This window comes from Candoia aspera, chromosome 10 (genome assembly GCF_035149785.1).
Source record: "Candoia aspera isolate rCanAsp1 chromosome 10, rCanAsp1.hap2, whole genome shotgun sequence".
NCBI classification, from domain to species: domain Eukaryota; kingdom Metazoa; phylum Chordata; class Lepidosauria; order Squamata; family Boidae; genus Candoia; species Candoia aspera.
Window position 1 is genome coordinate 23,047,767 of NC_086162.1, and position 19,963 is coordinate 23,067,729.

General features: G+C 48.2%; 3 protein-coding genes across 7 annotated transcripts in view; 1 reads left to right on the forward strand and 2 right to left on the reverse strand.

The window, feature by feature from the left end:
• On the forward strand, positions 1-13,303 carry GEMIN7 (gem nuclear organelle associated protein 7). Of its 4 annotated transcripts, none has more exons than XM_063312591.1 (2): positions 1-83; positions 11,578-13,303. In XM_063312591.1, exon 2 carries the CDS (start codon positions 11,587-11,589, stop codon positions 11,965-11,967), a length of 381 nt encoding a protein of 126 aa, XP_063168661.1. In that variant the 5' UTR covers positions 1-83; positions 11,578-11,586; the 3' UTR covers positions 11,968-13,303. The 4 variants fall into 4 exon arrangements, with proteins under 4 accessions (XP_063168661.1, XP_063168662.1, XP_063168659.1 ...); XM_063312592.1 differs by having other exon boundaries at positions 57-83; positions 11,575-13,303; XM_063312589.1 differs by lacking the exon at positions 1-83 and adding an exon at positions 10,072-10,464.
• Positions 2,188-6,538, reverse strand: LOC134503693 (bone morphogenetic protein 2-like). Its single transcript, XM_063312588.1, has 3 exons — positions 5,847-6,538; positions 4,412-4,758; positions 2,188-3,158 (listed from the first exon to the last, which is right to left on the reverse strand). The coding sequence occupies exons 2-3, from the start codon at positions 4,749-4,751 to the stop codon at positions 2,281-2,283; spliced, it is 1,218 nt and encodes a 405-aa protein (XP_063168658.1). The 5' UTR covers positions 4,752-4,758; positions 5,847-6,538; the 3' UTR covers positions 2,188-2,280.
• The window catches only part of CLASRP (CLK4 associating serine/arginine rich protein), a 27,200-nt gene continuing 19,637 nt past the window's right edge, over positions 12,401-19,963 (reverse strand). The window contains exons 17-22 of one of the 2 annotated variants that reach the window (XM_063312584.1): positions 16,046-16,106; positions 15,869-15,927; positions 14,393-14,439; positions 14,222-14,304; positions 13,237-13,261; positions 12,401-12,586 (exon numbers count right to left, since the gene is read on the reverse strand). In XM_063312584.1, coding sequence (XP_063168654.1) covers positions 12,544-12,586; positions 13,237-13,261; positions 14,222-14,304; positions 14,393-14,439; positions 15,869-15,927; positions 16,046-16,106 — 318 coding nt within the window. In that variant the 3' untranslated portion in view covers positions 12,401-12,543. Of the gene's footprint in view, positions 12,587-13,236; positions 13,262-14,221; positions 14,305-14,386; positions 14,440-15,868; positions 15,928-16,045; positions 16,107-19,963 lie in introns of those variants that run through there. The other variant, XR_010068573.1, reaches the window with a different exon arrangement.

Here is a 19,963-nt window from a genome sequence, read left to right on the forward strand (position 1 = left end):
GCACGTTGGATTCTCGAGCTTCAGGACCGGCGAATGCGGGGTTGTCATGACGACTTGAGTTAGTTCCAGCCAGGCCCGTTGAAGTTAGTTCACGTTAATTAAGAATTTTTAAATTATTTTTTAAATTAAGAATGCTACTTTTCTGGGCAAAGGGAGGTTGTTTGACCAAACTTGGCGGTGTTTCTCACCCTTGGAACGTTCTCCCCCCGGAGTTGAGGCAGGTCTCCTCGCTCCTGGACTTCCGAAAGAAATTAAAAACCTGGCTCTGTCAACATGCTGGGGTGGGAAAGAGAATAGTTCCTCCTGGGGATGGTTAGCTCCGTAGAATTGCCCTGTTTTGCTTGCGGACAGAGAGAATACCTTAGCCATCTGGATTTTATTATATTTTGACATATTTATATTTTTATGTTATTGGTATTATTGTATATTATTGTATATTATATTATGGTTAAGTGTTTTTATTCTGAACCGCCCTGAGTCCCTCCTTGTGGGGGAGATGGGCGGTGATAAATGTGATAAATAAATAAACAGGTCCCCAGCTGGGCGCCCTCCATAATCAGCGCTGGGGCCGACGTTAGGCTGGCTTGCCCTGCTGGGTCTTTTGTTGCGTCCAGCTCTCGATTAGCACGGTTGATTTTTGGCTCAGGGTCTGCTGCAAACCCAAGAAAGAAACCGAGCCAGTATTTAAAACCATAGTCTTTTAGCCCAGAAATCTGGCTTTTTAAGCCAGGGCTTCTTCAATAGGAAATCAGAGTCCTGGTTTGTTTTGTGCCCCACCCACTTCTGGGTGGTGGCACAGAAAACAAACCAGGAGCTGCCTTTACGGGTTACTAATATTACGTTCATCTAGAAGGCTTGCTCAAGTTTCTCCTTGGCTTCCACAAATCATGGTTAACGAATCTTGCTGATTGCAACATGAGAAGGTAGCCAACGTCTGGATATGCACATTGTATTATTGAATAAGTCAAACATGGCTGAGTTCATACAACTTGCTCAGTCATGGCCTAGAACAGTGTTTCTCAACCTTGGCAACTTTAAGATGCATGGACTTCAACTCTCAGAATTCCCCAGCCTGACTGGGGAATTCTGGGAGTTGAAGTCCACGCATCTTAAAGTTGCCACGGTTGAGAAACACTGGCCTAGAATGTGGTTTGTTTGGTTTAACAGGATGTCTAAGAGTTATCTTTGATTCACTAGGTTAGATACCAGGTTGCTTTGTGTTAAAATTTTGACATTGCTTCTCAACCATCAGTAGGACCCCTGTGGTACCTAACAAGATGCCCAGGAATGGTAGGTTTCCTGAGATTTCATACACCAGTCAGAGTGTTCTGACATTACGGTGGGTTCAAGTCGACTCTTTGTGTAAGATTCCACTCTGCCCTAAGATCAGAGCTCCCTTTCTGACCAGAGAGAGGTAATTTGGGGAAACTCATCACTCCTTGACCACCACCTTAGGGCCCGTGGATTGCAACCAAAATAATCTATTGATGGGTAAGAAGCTGCATGCAGTTGGGGGACTGGATTGTTCTGCCTGTTAAGGAACTTACATGCCAAATATTTGCCTTCATCATTCATTCTGATTAAAACAACATTAACGTTTTGACTGGGGAAACTCTCTAAAGCTATGAAATAGATGCAAATGCAGAAAACAAATTACTGTTGAATAATCATTCCATCGATATCTGTTAGTGTTTCTCTTTAGTTATGTGCATTCACTCTCAGTTTCAACATGTATGTCTGGTTTTAATTTTGGCCTTGATAAATGCTTCATTTATTGTTCATCTAAAGGCTGTCATATCTAAAAGAACAACAGTTAGTTGCTGCTCATTAGTAGGGGGCAGGTAATCTTAGGCATCCCAGTGGTTTTGAGCCACAGCTCTTATAATCCCTGCTGGCTGAAAGTGATAAGAGTTATATACATGGTGGTTGTTTACCTATTGTTGCATTAAAAGATGGCATGCAAAGATGATTATTACTCATGAAATTAATCATAACTGCCTTGCTGTTTTCGACAGCAGCCTGCAGTATGTGTGTGGCCACTCTCTGGGAAGATATAATAATAATAGCCTTGACCTGTTACTGATACTTAGAAGTAAACTAGTTCTGTACAGGAAGATCCTATTTAGCTCCTATCTGTGGTGATCTTATACTGGCCATCTGCATCTTTTGCAATAATAGGTGAAATACTTTTGACAGTCCTGACTTTATTGTCCATAACTTTTACTGAAAGACTCCCCTAGCTTCAATACTGAGAAAAGACATTTCTGTACATGTTTGGTTCTAACGGCACCCACATCCCTCCACCACCATGTCTTGATAGGTCTTAAGGACCACCATATCATGTTGGTCTAGGTAAAGCATAGCAATGTGGCTGAGCTCGGTTGGGACACAGCATGCCTTGGGCACTTTGGAGTTCACTGAATTCAGGATGGTCTGCACTACAGCATGGCTGGAAGAGTTCATGTGGTCGGCCAGCGGAAACCGGCAGTCCCCAGAGCAGTAGAAAGCGTGGTAGCCACTAGGAGCAATGATCCAGTCATTCCACCCAACCGCCTTGAAATCCACAAACAGACGGTGCCTTCTGCACCTTGTGCTGGTTTTGGTCTTTGGCTTCAGATTCTTGTGCTTCTTCATGGTGGCTGGGACTTTAGTAGTTCCTCTGCCTCTAATAGGCCGGCTTCTGCTTTGCCTTTTTCTGTGTGTCAGAGGTTGCCCTCTTTGGTCATGGCTGTAGGTGACCAGTAGAGGTCTTTCGAGAGCCCACTGGGTCTCCTCTTCTCCAGGAGAGCGTCTTACGCGAAGGGAAATCTGACGGTGCTGAGGATGGCGGCTGCTGTTGGAAGGCTGCATCTCAACAAGAAACCCCAGGTTTCGCTCCGGTTCTCCAGCCTTCTCGAAAGCAGCTGTAACATCAAAACTCACCCACTGGGGCTGACTGAGAGTCACAAATTGACACGTGAGGAGTCTGCTTTTGTTTGTGGCAGCAGGCGGGGGGTCCATTGCGTGGTAGACGTTGATGTATAGACCTTGGCTTTCCTTATGGGAGGGATAGAGACGCAGCTCAAGGGCAGTCAGCTCTTCCTCCTGAGGCAGCAAGGTGAGGTTGAACAGGACATAGAATGAACTTCCTGCCGCTTCCGAGACATGGACCAGATCCTCTAAGTGTGAAAAGATGAGCAGAAGTAAGGAAAGAAATCGAGACAGACAGTTCGAAAACAATCACTGCCCTGCTGGAGTTAACAGGAGGTCTCTTGCCCTGTTTCCCGGTTTCTGCTACAGCCAACCAGATGTTTCTTGGAAGCTCACAAGTGTGGCCTGGAGACGACAGCGTCCCCTTCCTTGTCATTTCTATCTGGAACACAGCACACGTTGCCTTTGAAATAGGAGTTTGGTCTTCAGTTCCATAGGAGGAACATTAACTTGGATAGCTAGGGTTGGATCCAAAGTAGTTTACGTTCAAGGCTTAATGCTTTGCCATTATAAGGACAGAGGGAAATTATGGAGCAAGGTCAAAATACACTATTTACTAACCTTTTACGGCTAGTGTGCCCCGCTGGCAACTTCCTTGTGTAGTTTCAGAACAACAGCTATATGGCATCTCTTTCTCTGAACTGAGGAATATTTTAGCCACTGAACAGTGTTTCTCAACCTTGGCAACTTTCAGGTGTGCGGACTTCAACTCCCAGAATTCCCCGGCCAGCCTTGCTGGCCGGGGAATTCTGGGAGTTGAAGTCCGCACACCTGAAAGTTGCCACGGTTGAGAAACGCTGTGCTAGAAACTCTTGTCAACCAACCTTTTGGGAGACCATTGCCCTACTTGCTCCATAGATGGCACTAGAACCCAAGGTAATATGATTTCGTCCGGTTCTCACCTCTGCAGTTAAATACAAGGCCCCATTTTCAAGAACAACAACAACAACAAAATCTACAGTGGCTTCCGTAGAACAGTCGGGGAAGCGTTTAGGCGTTTGGCTGATTGACCTCCCTAAATTTAGATCCTGGCGTTGGGGAGGTCTGCCATGGGACATAAGGGAGATGGGAGGTCAGGCTGAGGGTTTGCCCACCTTGGCATTCTCTGCTTTACTGGCTGCCGATTCTCAGGAAGCAAGAGGAGGTCTTATCCTGTCCCCTAACCCTTTGGACTGGAGACGCTGGTGATTCCTCCCTGGGATCTTCAGCATGCAAAGCTGGGCTCTATCCACTGAGCTATAGTCCATCCCACTTAAGCGGCCCAGTCAGCTCGTGATGTCTGTGGTTTTACACACACACCCCAAGCTCTTTTCAACAGACCTGGGCTGATTCCTGCTACCACCCTGACCTTTGGGGAACAGTTCCCAAAGAGGTCTGGCCTCCCTCCCCTCCCTCAACCCTGCCCAGGTGGGCGATTGAGCAAGAGAACTTTCAGCCTCACCAACGTGATGGAACGTGCGCACGGTGTTGGCTGTTGCTGCTCGCGCCTCCAGGAAAGGTTGTTCAGTGTCCCTTGGAGAGAATGGAGCCTGTCTCAGCCAGAATTGGTATAAATCCAGCAGGTACTGGGGAACCAGAAGTTTTGGCTTTGGGTCTGGGCGCCTTTGCAAGCCCAGCCGTCTTAACAGAACAGTTTGGAAGGCTTGGACTGGAAGCTGCTCTGGGTCATGTTTGCCAGTTGGCTCAGCAGTGCCTGGTGATGCCATCTGAAGACTTTCAGATCCCCAGAAGGCAAAAGGTATAAGTAAAATTGCCCAAACAGGCAAATTACCAGAAACCATTGTGGAACTGGAGAAGTTGGGTGAGAGAAAGGAGAGGGGGGAGGGAGAGGAAATTATTGATAACTGTAGCACATTACAGTAGTAGTATTAATTTCCTTTTTTGCTTTCCTCCATTCTGTTCCAAATGCAGACCATCCATTTTGCCTAGCATAAATCATACTGCAGTTAGACAACCTGTTGAGACCTCGAGTTGCTTTTTCTTTAACCCACAGACTAAGAACTCCCACTGCCCCCATCCTGCATGTTAGGATAGCTGCCTGTTGACCAGTTCAGATTGCATTTTACAAATCTGTTCCAGTTCTCCTTTCTCTTTTTGTTTCCAAGACTCCGCAAGAGGATGTTACTTTAAGCTCCTAGACATAAGTGTTCCTTTGTGCATAGTGTGCTGCATTGTTAAGAGGATGTGATTGGTTCTTTAGTTGTGATGCAATTGCGTAGAAGGAAACGAGTCTCTGAAAATCTCCCTGTTCATGTTTCTCTGTCTTGATCCTCATTTATCTTTCTTGATTTTATAGCTCAATCCCCCGCCTCTAAGAGTTTGGGTGCAAATATTGCTTCGTACTTTATTCACTTTCCTAACAACTTTCTGCATGAGATAGTGCCGTTATATCATAAAGAGAGAAGCGGAGGCCCAGGGAAAGAATCAAATAATGTAGACGAAGGTTTTATTTATGGCACTCCAGCACTTGCTTTGATTTGTGCTGTGAGACTTCCATTTCTTTAGTCATGTTTGTCAGAATAAAAAAGGTTGAGAGGTCAATTCTGGCAGCATCATGGTAGGCAAGGCTGCCATGCCGTGGGGTGGGCTTGTATACTGCGAAGTGGGGTGGAGCGACAGTTGGTACGTGGAAGCAGGTTGTAGGTGGGGCTTCATGTGATACCCCTTGGTCTCAGATCTCCTCCACCATTTCTTTGCCAATCTTCTCAGATCATTAACTTGTAAAAGTAACAACATCAACAACAAAGGTTCCTCCCACCTGTGCTACTCACAAACCTCCAAATACCAGCTAACCAGAAAGGAAGCATTGTTTTCCTAGTCCTGGCGGCTATATTCCTTTCTACCCACCCACCCACTCATCCCGAAAGAGTACTTACTTGCAAGAGTTGAGGTTCTCGGCAAGAATCCATTTTCCCTTCTGCAGTTAAAGGGGCCTTTCCTTGCACTCTTGCCCTTCAAGCCTTTCCCAGCTCTTCTGGATCCCCCATAGCGGGAAGCCGCGTTTGAGACCTCACGGGCATGGCATTTCTCCTTGGCATCCTCCGTCCACCTTCCTGCCTCACTCGGCAAATGCGAGAGGCCAGGTCCGGCTCTCTTTCAGATTGTCCGGGCTCTGCCCACCCTGCCTGTGGAGGTGCCGGTCTCCCTGCCTTCAGGATGTGATGTCAACCAGGCGAGCGGCCTGAGCCAGAACAAACAAGTCGTTGAAAGTTGTCGCTTCTTTGCTCTCTGCAGCAGCATCCCAGTGGCCCTTTGGACTCACTGCATGCTTTGGCCCTGCTGGAAAAGCCGTGTGTGCCCTGTGGCTGTTGGGCCCATATATGGAAAAAGGGGCCCTTATAACTCCATCTTGGTAGTTAGCAAAATCTGTTTCCCAGAAAGCATGTGGGTCAAGCACAGATGGTGGCTGCCTCTTCCCACAGTCCCTCTTGGTCAACTTTACCCATCCAGGAGGCCTTGCTACCCTGTGCCATGTTAAGATGTCTTCATGTGAATCTCTGCGGGGGCTCATGCTGCCAGCCCTTGTACTTTAGCTGCCATGGCCTGTCTTGTGACAAAAATGAGGATTCTGGTAGTTGTCGAAGAAGATCTCAACACCATGAGTCACGTCAAAACTAAATGTGGTGCGTCCAGAGATGACTGGCCAGGCTGATTTGGGCATGGGATGTCCTGGCCCGTGTTGGGCAAACATGTGTAGACACTGCAGTTGTTGCACTGATGGCTCTAGTCTTGCGCAGCTCGCGCTTACGTTGTGCTTCTGCAGTGTGCCTTAGTTCGTAAGCTTGAGAGCCCTTATGAATGAGGCCACGCCAGGTAGAGCAATTTTGTGCCAGGGTTTCCCGGCTGGTCGTGTCTATGTCAGGTGACTTCAGGGAGGCCTTTCATGTATCTTTGTAATGCTTCTTCTGCCCTCCATGTGAGCCTTTTCCAGCAGAGTGTTCCCCCAAAAGGAGCTGCCTGGGTATGCACTCATCCGGCATATGGACGATGTGACCTGCCCAGAAGGCCTGTGCTATCACATCAGCAGTGTGTGAATTGATGGTAGGCTTGGTCTAGAGAGAACTTCAGTAACTGCAGTACTTTATCTAGTCATCTGATGCCTAATATTTTGTGAAGATGAGTCGTGTGGAAATGGTTGAGATGTCTTGCCTGCCTTCGATACACCGTCCACGTTTCACAGGCATACAGAAGGACAGTGAGTACCGTGGCTCTGTAGACCTTCAGCTTTGTTGTTGGACTAATTCCTTGACGTTCCCACACAGTGGAGCGCAGAACTTGCCTTTGCTATTCTGCAGTTGACTTTTGTGTCCGTGGTCACTACTCAGGAGAGGGTGCTGCCAAGATAATTGAACTGGTCCACTCCCTGTAGTTTCTGCCTTTTGATGGTGGTTTTGGGTTCTCTGTACAGAGCACGAGGAATAGGCTGGTGCATGACTCCAAAGTTGTCACAAGCTGTAGAGAATTTGTCCATACCGACTTGCATCTCTGGCTCTGAGCCAGCATTCAGGTTCCAGTCATTGGCAAAGAGGAAGTCTCTCAGATCAGTTTCCTTCACTGAGGCTGATTCCAGCATCACCGTCCTGAAAGGCATCATTCAGCATGGCAGTAAACATCATGCTGAGCAGTGTGGGTACAAGCACACAGGCTTGTTTAACATCATTGGTGACTGGGAATGCCTTAGAGGATTCTCCGCCGTCCAGCACCCTGGCCATCATGGAACTGGGGTACCACCTGAATGAATTTGGTGGGGCAGTCAAACTTTGACATGATCCTCCACAGGCCTTGTCAGTATCAAAGGCTTTTGTGAGGTTCACAAAGTTCACACTCTTGACACTTCTCCCGAAGTTGGCGCGTGGCAAAAACCATGTCTGTAGTCCCATGACCTCTGCGGAAGCCATGCTGTGACTCTGGCAGCAAGCCTAGCTCCAGATGAGTGGCCCGATGATTTAGCAGAACTCTTGCAAGGGTTTTTCCTGCAATGGAGAGCAGCAAGATTCCTTGGTGGTGTCACATACTTGTTGATTGCCCTTCCTCTTGTAGAGGTGTACAATGGATGCATCTTTAAGTTCCTGAGGAATGGATCCTTGCTTCCAAAAAGACTGGAATAACTCAGTGAGTTTCTCAGGAACAGGACCACCAACCTTGTGTATCTCTGCAGGTACGGCATCTGCCCCTGGGGATTTGCCATTGGATAGCTGGCTGACAGACTTCAGCTACTGCTGGTGGGTCATCCATGGCACTGTTGATGTCAGCCTGGGAGATCCTGTCTGTCGCCTCATCTTTAATAGAAGATGGTCAGTTGAGGACGGCTTCAAAGCGTTCAACCCATCTCTGCAGGATCTGAGCCTTCTCTGTGATGAGAGCAGTACCATCTATACTCAGGAGGGGGGAAATCCCAAGAGACTTGAGGTCCATAGAGAGTGTTAAGGGCTTCATAGAACCCATAGTGAGACATTTCTGAAAGCATTGCCTAGACAGTGGCTCTTTAGCATCCGTTGCACAGCCCCCAGAAAGTGTGGGGTCAAAATAAGGACCCTTTTTTATGCCTTTCCTAGGTTTGGGAAGGTTTGAAGGGCCCAAACAGGCACCTTAAGCCTTGCAGATTTGCACGCCACCTCTAAACGGATCCTGGCCTTGTCACTTTAGAGAATGGCCTTTGTCACACGAATCTGGCAGCACTTTCCTAGACCTGTGTCCCTGGACGGGTCTTGCCGGCAGCCCTGCTGCCTGTCTCCAAATCACCACTGGCTTTTATGTTGAAACCCGCGGCTTCGTCTTTTACGCTTGTCCTCACAGCAGAGTCCTTTCGTCGGTCACATTCCAACAGAAGCCCACATCGTGGCAAAGGCGAGCCTTGCCAGAAAAATAACCCTCCCCTACACACAGCTGGCATCGGGCCCAGGAGTGCAGCAGGTCTGAGCCGGGTTCTTATCGGGCCAGCTGGAGAGGGCTTCCAGGGGCCAGCACTTCCCCTGCTGCCAGACAACACGCGCCGAGAATGAGCTCTCTGTGGAAAGAGTGCATAAACAGGGCTGAGGAGGAAACCCAGCGGCCTTCAGCCAGGGCAGGCGTTTGGAACAAACACACCACGCAGGAATGTAGTCTGACCAGGGGCTTGGGGGAGGTTAGCTTTGGGGGGTGGGTTTGTCTCCCCCGAGACTCAAACCTGGAGCACTTCATCCCAGAAACCTGCTGCAAACTGAAGCAAAAGCTGGAAAAGATGCTGCTCACGCACGGCGGGCATACGCGGGGCTCCTGGTGCCTGGGCGAGAGTTCAGCCAGCCCTGCTGCATTGAGCTGCACGTCCAGAGCGGCATCAGGGTGGGGGAAGGTCGCTGCAGCTCTTACCACCCCTGAAGGCGGAATTGTGTTTCTCTGCTCCACAAGGGCATAACCCCTTTTGCTAACTTCCTTCAGGTGAAAACCAAGCATTTCCGTCCCTTAGCCCACACTCCTAGGGGCCTTTTTGGCTCCTCTTCAACACACCAAACCACTACGGAGCGCCCCATAACACGTCACAGCAACAAGAACGAGCTGCTGCCGCTTGCTGCTGTGGCCTCGCTTGCGAGGTGAAGTGGAGGCGTGGAAGCCAATTTTCCAGGAGGGATTCCTCGGTGTCTGAGACCTTAAGCCAGCCTCCCCCGGTCAGGTGCATTGGGACTGCACCTCTGGATCAGGCAGCCCGGGGGTTGCCGTCCTGGTTTATTTCGCAAGCACCTTGCTTAGGCATCTTTTCTTTTCCAAAGTTATTTTCAGAGGCTCGATCAGTTCTTTGACCTGACTGAAGGAGTCGTTTTTGCTGGTTTTCGGAGCCGAATCTCTACAGAGGTTTTGGTGGCCGGCCAGCCCCCCCCCCTTTGAAACGAGGCGATTCCCGAATTGGCCAGAGCAGAGAGCAGTGGGCCATGTATGCACCCAACCGTCAGGTTGAAAAGAGGCGAGACCCATGTGGTGAATTGTGGCAACGTGCATTGGGTGCTCTGCCACTAAGGTGGAGACTTCCTTCATTTCGTGTCTCGGTGACTTCTGCTGCGGTGGGTTGCTTCTCATAAAAGACTCCGGGAAGGGCTTGGGAGTCTTCGTTCCGGTCCTTTCCAGGCCTGCAGTTTTCAGAATTTCTAGCCAGCATTGCCTACTAAGGACTTGCGATCCCAAGTTGTGTGGCGGGTGGGGAAGGCTGGGGAAGACCTCTTTGGCCAAAGACTGAAGACCAGGCTGGGGAAGGCTTATGTAAAGGATCAAAGCTGTGTGTTGCGCCATGGCTTCTCACACCAGTTTGCCCCCTTGCTTTCCTTTGGGGGCCGGAATCGTCCTTGGCTGCCGCTGGCCCTCTCCCGTTTACTGTGGAAAACATCCTCTCTGCCGATGACCTGGGCTTGGCTGCCTGCCGGAGGGGATGTTGGCACAGCGAGGGAGCGTCAACTTGGTGCCGCCACCGTCCAGAGGGGGAAAATAGGCTGTCCTTGTGCAGCGGTACTTCCTGTTTACAAGCCTGTAAGCCTGAGTTAACTCTGCGCTGCCCAGTGGATTGCAGGGGGTGCGCTGTAGGGGCGGGCGGGATCGCCAGCTAGACCAGATGCAGCTTACCTTTCCCGGATTCCTTAGCCACAGGAGGAGGACTTAGAAGAAATGCAGTTTTGACAAGTGACCCAAATCTGTACACTTAGGGTATGTTGATGCTCTAGGTGTTTATGGTCTATCCACCTAATGAACAGTTTTTCACAGAATTTGTACGTCTGCAAATTTAAAAGATTATGACTGGAACAGTCAGTGATTCCTAAAATATGGCTTTGTCTTTTAAAAAAAGCAGCACATTCATTATTCTTCTTCTCATGGAATGCAGTACAAAAAAAATATCTAATCAGCCTTCTCTAATCTACAGTCGCTGGATACAGTGGTAACTTTGGTTTATATCTGGTAGAGCCCTGGGGGTGGTTTTATTTTAATCAACCCAAAATGAGAGTAGGCCTGGTGTAGGTTCACAGATCACGCTTAAGCCATAATATAGTTCCTTTGATGTTGGCTTAGTGCGTTGTGTGAATTCAGCTAACCCATGATTACAGTACAGGTAGTCCTCACTTAACGAACACAATTGGGACCAGAATTTTGGTTGCTAAGCAAAGCGGTCATTAAGTGAATCTGGCCTGATTTTACCACCTTTTTGCGGCAGTTGTTAAGTGAATCATGCAGTTCCCCATTGATTTCGCTTGCCGGAAGCTGGATGGGAAGGTTGAAAATGGTGATCACATGACCACAGGACTCTACAACAGTCGTAAATGCAAACCGGTTGCCAAGAACCCGAATGGTGATTGTGGGGATGCTGCGATGGTCATAAGTGTGAGGACTGGTCATAGGTTGGTTTTTTCACCACTGTAAGTCCAAACCGTCGCTAAATGAATGGTCATTAAGTGAGGACTACCTGTAAACAAATTACATCTAACAGGTATAAACCCAGTCTTGGCATATTCAACAGAGACTATCCAATCCCTTCTGAAGGCAGGAAGTATTTTTAAGTAGAGCAAAGGAAAGTACCCCTTCCTGAGTAGTTCCTAGAGGTGATGATTTAAGGCAAAGATACAATATTGAGACTTCTGTTTTTTTAAGCAGGGATATACAATGAAGGTGCCTGTCGCTGTTCTGCGCCTACCCCGTGGACCTGACGGGTCAAGCCGCGGCTTTGACCCCCATTCTCCTCGCTTCCAGGCTCTGGGGCCCAGCAGCCTGCCTTCCAGGGCGTGTAAGGACCCAGCTGCCCTGGAGCAGGAGCAGCAAGCACGCGTCACTCTGCGGGAGCACTACTTGCGCAGCCTCTTTGCCATGGTTGGCCAGCCAGTTAACTTCGTAATGTACGAGAAGGTCAACGTCACCGCCTTATTTGGAGCATCGGACATCGACATCCTGAACTTCCAGGTTTCTGAGCTCCAGACTCCGCTGGGGACTCAGAGGGAAGCCCTCCTCCGTTGTTCGGACATCATCGCGTATTCCTTTGAACTCTGAAGGGTCGCCCCCTTTCACAAGAGAGCCTCCGATGAGGGCAGAGACTGGTGTCATTTTTTTTTTCAGTTGCAGCTCTAAGATAAACAAAGAGCAACAATCCAGTGGATACAGCAACTACAAATTCTCTGTGCGATCAGAGCAGCTACCCCAGAAGTGGGAGCTTGCTCGATCTCAGTGATTCATCTACTTCCAGTTGCGGTGTCTGTGTCTGTGTGAAGAGCAGAAGGGACTCCTAAGTACTGTGTCCCCCTCTCCCCCTCCCTTTTTTCCTTCTCATCCGTAAAAGAGTTGCAGGAGTTCTGGCTTCACATGCTACAAAAACCAGCAAGGGAGGTCCCTATCCCCAGTGCCGTTTCAACACCCGAAACAACAGAGGGAGGCGAGTCACAGGTGTGGGCAGCAGCACAGAACTAACATCTCAAATTTGTCTGGCTTTTATTTTATTTTATTAAGTTTATTTTTTCTGACAAAAACAAAAACAACAATGTACAGCATTATTACACAGCAGGGTTACATGGGGCCTGGCGAGCCAGCGGGGTGAAAGTCACCAGCATGGCACCGTGCCAGGAATTAGTCTTAGTGGCGGTAGTGAGGGCTCCGGGATCGTGACCGTGAGTGCCTGTGAGAAAGAGAAGAGGCTGCTTGAGTACCGAGAGATGGGCAGGGAAGCTTACCTACCGGCTGATGACTCCCATCGTCTTCAATGGAAGTGGAGAACTTGGCAGGAACAGCATTTTGACCCTTGCTGCAGTGGCACATTCCTTTTCACCACTCAGCCACAAAATAACCCACCAAGGGCTTTGGGGAAAGGGTATCTCTGGCTCCAAGCGGGCCCTTCCCCAACCTGCTGCCTTCCAAACAGAGCAAGTGTGAGAAAAGCCAGCCTACGGTATGTTACAGGCTCCCCCATTTACCCTGGTGAGTTTCCTGAATGCACTGAGTTGGCCACGGTATGACTGAATGCTGGACCAGATCGGCCTTTGAAGGTTTTAATTTGCATTTTTTCCTATGTAAACCACCGAGAGTCTCTTGGATTGTGGCGGCATAGAAATACGTTTAAAAATAAATAAATATAGCCTGATTCAGCAGAGCTCTTGCATTCAAAACAAAGCCAAGCATTCAAGTATTTCACATCAATTACTCCTCCTCCAATGGCTGGGACACTTTCATTTCCAAAGTTGCTGGTTTCAACATGGCATCTGTACTCCTCCATTCTGCTCCCCGTTAGCCCCTTCAGCACCCCCTAAGTAGATAAAAAGCAGGCCTTACCTTCTTGAGGAGCTGTATTCTCGACCTGCAAAACAAATTCAAATGAATAATAAAATCTACATTTACATCTCCAGAATCTTGCAGCTTCCTTAGCAAACATGTAGGTAAAGATGCAGATCAGTAGGACTGATATGCAACACGTACTAAACCCCTTCCTGTGTTATCACAATTTTGTTCAATTGTGTCTGATTCTCAGAGACCGCCTGGCCAAATCCCTGCAGTTTTCTTGGCACCGTTTTTCAGAAGCAGCTTGCCATTGCCTCCTTCCTGGGGCTGAGAGAGAGTGGCTGGCCCAAGGTCACCCAGCTGGCTTTGGGCCTCAGGCAGGACTAGAACTCAGGGTCTCCCAGTTTCTAGCCTGGTGCCTTAAGCAGTAAATCACACTATTCCGTTTTTTAATGGGTTTAATTCTGGAAGCAAAAACCAGCGCAGTGATGCCTGCATCCACCCACCGGCCGACAATACCAAGCCGTGCCCCACTCCCCCAACTCTGGAAACTGACCCAAAGGAATGCACTTTCCAAGGCAAGTGTTCCGTGCTTGGAACACTTTTTTTTAAAAGGTTTATATAGCCGCCCATATTATAACAACAATAACCCTGAGAGGCGTACAAAACAGTAAAGCGAAGAACCTCAAGCCTAAAAAATAAAACATATAAACACTCATGGCACCCTGGGGCAGCACTCTGATACATTCGTACACCATCATACTATGCTCCGGCCTCCTCCTACCCCAATGCTCGTGGAGCGTACCACTTGGCTGGAGCGTACCACTCTGAATTTGGCACGGCCCGTTTCAAATCTAAAACGGTTCGCATCCCTCTAAAACAGTGTTTCTCGACCTTGGCCACGTGGAGATGTGTGGACTTCAACTCCCAGAATTCCCCAGCCAGCAAGGAACAGCAAGGCTAGCTGGGGAATTCTGGGAGTTGAAGCCCACACATCTCCATGTGGCCAAGGTTGAGAAACACTAAAGGAAGCACTTACTGTAACGTGGAGAAGGAGAGCGACTATGGCGGCTGTACTGTCGCTCCCACTCTTCCCGCTCCTTCTCCCGCCGTTCCCGCTCCCTACCAAGAAAAGCACAGAGATTAACAGACAAGGCGCCCAGCACCGTCCCACCCCACCACAGGGACAAGGAAACCCCCGAGAGATTACTTCATCCGGATCTTCCGAGCCATAGCACGCAACTCATCTTCCCGTTCCTGGAAGAAAAGACGAGGGTCTAGTCAGCACCAGGATGGAAGCTACCTGGGACAGTGTGAAGGAACGTGAGGGCGGCCTTGGGAGACGGGGGGAAGAGATGCCCCTCGGGAGCCATCAGATAAGAGAGGAAGGAGCCCGCCACAGAGCGACGGCCGGAGAAAGAAACCTAGGGAGGACCCGCCCTAACTACTCAGGCGGTAAATAGGGAGGGGGAGATTTGTACTTTCAGACTTGCAAGATTCTGTTAATGTAGCCTTATGATAAACTGGCATTAGCTCATCTGGCTGTGTTTCCTGTCTGGTCTACTTGGGAAGACTGACATCAATCCTGCAAGTCTCAAAGTACAAATCTCCCGCCCTCCCTGGTTACCGCCTGAGTAGTTAGGGCGGGTCCTCCCTAGGTTTCTTTCTCAGGCCGTCGCTCTGCGGTGGGCTCCTTCCTCTTTTATCTGATAGCTCCCGAGGGGCATCTCTTTCCACCACCTGCTTTCCAAGGTCATCCTCACATCCCATCAAGACAGCAAGGCAATGATCTCAAAGAGGTGTTCCTACACCCAGGCAAGAAGCTTAGCTTCTGCAAAGAGTACATTATGCTACAATTTTGAAGGCTGGAATTCCCCAGTTAGAGGCTGCCTGGTGATACTATCCTTGTAGTCGAGAAATTAGTAGCATTCAGTGATGAGGTATCAGCCAACAGCACAAAACCATTCCTCACGGCTTGAAGCCTGCAATCCCAGACCTTGCATTTCTTAAGGATCAGCGCAGTGGATACCTTACGTTCTTCTGCACCCAGAACTGTTCTACAAAGGGGGCAGCTTGAATGCTGACTGATTCTGTGCGCACACAGGAGAGAGGGTGACTCTGTCCTCTCTCTAACTTGCTGAAGTTAAATTTAAAAAATGGTCTAGCTTCTAAGACGTCTACTGCTATTGCACAGATGGCTTTAAACTCATTGACTTTAAAAACCCAGAAAATTAAAATTAAGATCCCTCTTATCCCCTACATTCTGAACTTCCCCCCCCCCTGCAACCATGGTTTGGATACCATATGCTCAACACCACTGGTTTACTATATTTACATCTCTCTCTCTTTCGATGAGGATGGCCTAAACCAGCGTTTCTCAACCTCAGCAACTTTAAGACGTGTGGACTTCAACTCCCAGCATTCCCCAGCCAGCTGGCTGGGGAATGCTGGGAGTTGAAGTCCACACGTCTTAAAGTTGCTGAGGTTGAGAAACGCTGGCCTAGCATCAGCAGGACAGCTGCTTCACATAACCTATGCAGCCCCAACCAGACCCAGAGAGCCCCTCTGTTGCGGCAGTACTTGGCTCATATTGACAACTCCCCACAGTAGGGAGTATCGTAGATTTTATCTTACAGTGCTCCTCCCATGCTAGTTCACTGGCAGAATCAGCTGGCTTCCTGCTTACTTGTCTTTCGTGCTCCTGCTGCATCATCTTCTCCTGGGCTGCTTTTTTATCTGCTTTAACTGAAGAGGCAAAGCAGAAAAGTGAGGGGAGGAGGGCGGCCAAGAAAAAGTGAGGGGAAGGTTTCACTAGGTGAGATCCATCACAGCCACTGCCCCGCGCCACCCACAAGATGCTTACACTGCCGATTAAGCGCCTTCTGCATACGCAGCTTCAGCTTCTCCTGTGGGGTCAGCTTTGGCTATAAGCAGAAGTAAACAGAAGGGTATTAAAAGTCTGCCACTCGGCCTGAGCTCATCCTCCTTTTGGGAAAGGCATACGTGGAGAAAGGAAAGGGTCTCCAGAAAGCCAGTCCTATAAATAAAGTATTATTGAAATTGAGTAAAAAAATGTGAACAAGGAGACAGCCATTCACCAAGCGAACAAGAAGGAAAAGCGTATTTTTCGTTCCCGGGAATCGCCACCAACATCCCTCTCCCCAGAAGGCTGCTCTCCCTCCAGCAGGATGGGAGATCCTATCTTCCCAGCTCAAAGCCAACTGAAGGGTCTGTCACTGGCAAAAATCAGAGCCTTAGACTGAAGGAACAACCAAAAAAGGCAGCTTATTTCAGGGATGCCAAAGGGAGCAACAGGATGGGAAAGCAGGCGTTAGCAATCCGGAGCGAGCGACTCCAGGAATTCAAAATGCAAAAAGTCACTAAATAACAAGGCAAAGTCTACCCAGACTCCCAAACACAACAACTACATATACACAAACAGCACTGACTCGGAGCTCATTTCCAAGCCATAACTGTTGCAAAAGATTAAAAAGTCATCACGGCCCCTACAGGCTAACAGAAGTTACTCATTTTATAGAATTGGGCTTTCTACGGTTTTAACAAGCGGGCGCTGCTACTTTTTGGGTATGGATCGACCCTCACGAGGTGTGACATGAATCTCCCCAAATTTAAAAACAGCTTGTCTCTCAAGTCATTTAAATATTTACGTTCTTGGAATCCGTCGTCCTGGCCTCTTCTTAAAAACCACCACCCAAAAACAAACAGTCTAATGCACCTGATTGCCAGATGAGAAAACAAGGCAACCAAGTCATGAAGCTTTTGAAATTCACGCCAGACTCCTTATGATGAAGGATGGTTCCCTTCTGTATATTTGGAAGAAGAATCAGAAGTGGAGTATCAAGTAAGTGGAAAACTCAAGCCCCTTGGTTTCCTGATTTCAATATATCTGCACTTCACCCAGGAATCAGAGAGGCTTTCAGTCTTGTTTGTTCAGGGCAGGACTCCAAAACTGCGATGCTTTAGTTTTCAGACTTGGAACATTTTTCCAGTCCTGTCTGCAGCCCTCTGACTTGCATTACATTTCCGTCTTCCGCAGGGATCAAAGCAATATCCCCTCCTGGCCAGGAGTTCGGCACAGAATCAAGCCCCACTTTTTAATTCACCTCCTGAAGCTGCCTCTAACCCAGCGTTTCTCAACCTCAGCAGCTTTAAGATGGGTGGACTTCAACTCCCAGAATTCCCCAGCCAGCATGGGAGTTGAAGTCCACACATCTGAAAGCTGCTGAGGCTGAGAAACGCTGCTCTAACCATTAGCTGGACTGACCCTAGTGTTACGGGAGTTGTGGCCCAGCATACTTGGAATATTCTAGACGAGGAAACCCCAGGGAATATGATCTTTCTCACCGAGTTAGAGGAACGCAATGGGTGTCTCTCATGCCAGATCAAAAGGGCATTTTTTTGACACTGATGTTACAAGCAGCAATGCTCCTCAGCCCCCTCCCCTTTTATTGCTCAAGCAGAGAAGCCAAGCCTTCTCAAACAAGTGAGAAAAATATCCAAGGAACAGAGCATTGCAACGTTTAGGCTGGCTTTCTTCAAGTAGGTAGAGTTCCGTTCCCAGCATTCTCAGAAATAGCCATGCTGTCAGGGGAATCCTGAACATCAGAATCCACATCTGGAGGGCAGCAAGGGTGGAGATGGCTGGATTAGGCAATCACACAAGCGAGCCATTTGGACTGCATTCTGGCCAAGTCAGAATTTGTAAAGCCAGCCATGTACCAAAATATGGCTCACCAGTTAAGGTTTCAGGATTATTTGCTACGACATTTCATACCGTTACCTCCCGGTGCCGGCTGATCTTGGAAAGAGATGGATGTTGATCTGACTTAAGGAGCTATGCAAAGAGGACAGCACCCTCAGGATTATACAGCATTGGTTCCTGAGGCCTCAAGTGACTGATATATCTTGGCATTCTCGGCTCTGCAAGTTGAACCCATGCCAATGAATTTGAGGATTCTAACTTTAAAAAGCGTTGCCATGCAAAACTGAATTCAATTCCCCTCTGGTAGGAGGAGAGCCTCGCTTGCCAACTCTTCCAGAAACACCAACAGCCAGCCAGCACAGCGAGTAACAAACCTTTTCCTTCCCAAAGACTGAAAAACTGGGAGACGCTCAAGTCCCCGCAGCAATTCAGGATGGCAGCAACCAGGACTTGGCTGAAAATAAGAAAATGCCCACCAGCCAGAGCCAGCCAAACCAAAGGTGGCCAAAGGGTGGCTATTTCCCCTGCCATCCACAGCTGAGAGAGCAGCCAAAGACAGGGCTAGCTAAGCCTGTGGTTGTGCGCAGGCAGGCAATTCAAGCCTGCCTGTAAAGGTGAAGGGGAAAAGAGTTTATGAAAACTCAGAATAACTGTACAGGTAGTCCTCGACTTATGACCACAATGGGACCGGAATTTCCATCGTTAAGTCGCTGCAGTCATAAGTTGAGTCACCACATGAGCGGACCCAATTTTATGACCATTTTTTACAGTGGTTGTTAAGCGAATCCAGCTTCCCCAATGGGCATTTTTTGCCGGAAGATGGCAAAAAACATGGCAAAGCGCAATCATGTGACTGTGGGACACTGCAACTGGTCGTAAATGCGAGCCAGTTGCCAAGCACCCAAAATGCAATCATGTGACTGTTGGGGGTGGTGCAACGTTTTGTGATGCTGGGAAGTGCTTTACAGGCTGCAAAGCACCCATTCTGAGGCCGTTGTAACTTCAGACTGTCAAATGAATGGTCGTAAGTCGAGGACTACCTGTAGAGAAGAATCCTTAGAATTAGACACATATCACACACAGAAACAAGTAAATAGGTAATTAAGTACAGGTATAGTGATAAGCCTTAGACGTAAGTGGTTGTCATAAATTTTGTTGAAGAAAGAGTTTAGTTTTGTAAAGTAAAACCTTCCTTGTAACAAAGGGCAGAAAAACAACACGCCTTGTCTGTGGACTGTACCTTTCCCCAAACAGAGCTCATCACGCCTCGATACCCCCCCCCCCAACATTCACTTACTCTGCCAGTAGAAAACAAGGTTTCTAAGAGATGGTGATAAGTTATTAAAGTTGTATATGCTTGCTGGGAAGGGGTGGGGGGAGTTACTTCTTCCTTTTCTTTTTTTAAGAACCTTTATTTCTTCTGTTTTTTTCAGTTTTCCCTTTTTCTTTTTTTAACCTTTTGTAGTTTGAATTAATTTTATCTGTATATTGTAATCCTTAATAAAATTATTATTAAAAAAAAAGATTTCCCTCTCTTTCTCCTCCTCCTCACAGAATCCTGCAGACTAGCTGTGAGATGGGTTTGGAGACCGGACTAGGGACACAGTAAAGTCTCTCTCAAGTCCAGCTCAAGCTCAGTGACAACATAATACAACAAAACAACAAAAGGCGTTCTTCCAAAATGCCTTTTCCCCTTCCCAGTCCTTGGATCTCCTGGTGGTCTCCTATCCAAGTACTAGACAAGTCCAATCTGCTTAGCTTTTTCAAAGTCAGCTAGGTACTGCCACCTACTGTCAGAGATAACGAAGTCACCTCAAACATAAACAACTATATCATTTGTTGGGTGAGGGGCTAGGCTCCAGCTGGGTAAGCAGGACCACCATTCGCATGCAGGCACCATCACATGATTAACGAAGCCTTGTTATACAGTAAATGCTAATTTATTTACCCTGACCTAATCTTCCAGGGCTTAGAGGCCAATTCTAAGCAAGGTTCCACAAAAAAATTAGCTCACAATAATTTTTAGAAGGTAATTATTGTGAGCTAATTTTTTTGTGC

Excerpts from the sequence above, each read along its gene's own strand:
- LOC134503693 (XM_063312588.1), bottom strand. The coding sequence starts at position 4,751 with ATGGTTTCTGGTAATTTGCCTGTTTGGGCAATTTTACTTATACCTTTT. Across the intron at positions 3,159-4,411 it reads GCGCACGTTCCATCACGTTG|AGGATCTGGTCCATGTCTCG; the intron begins GTGAGGCTGAAA and ends TTTCACACTTAG.
- GEMIN7 (XM_063312589.1), top strand. The coding sequence starts at position 10,336 with ATGACCTGGGCTTGGCTGCCTGCCGGAGGGGATGTTGGCACAGCGAGG. Across the intron at positions 10,465-11,577 it reads TACTTCCTGTTTACAAGCCT|GGATATACAATGAAGGTGCC; the intron begins GTAAGCCTGAGT and ends TTTTTTAAGCAG.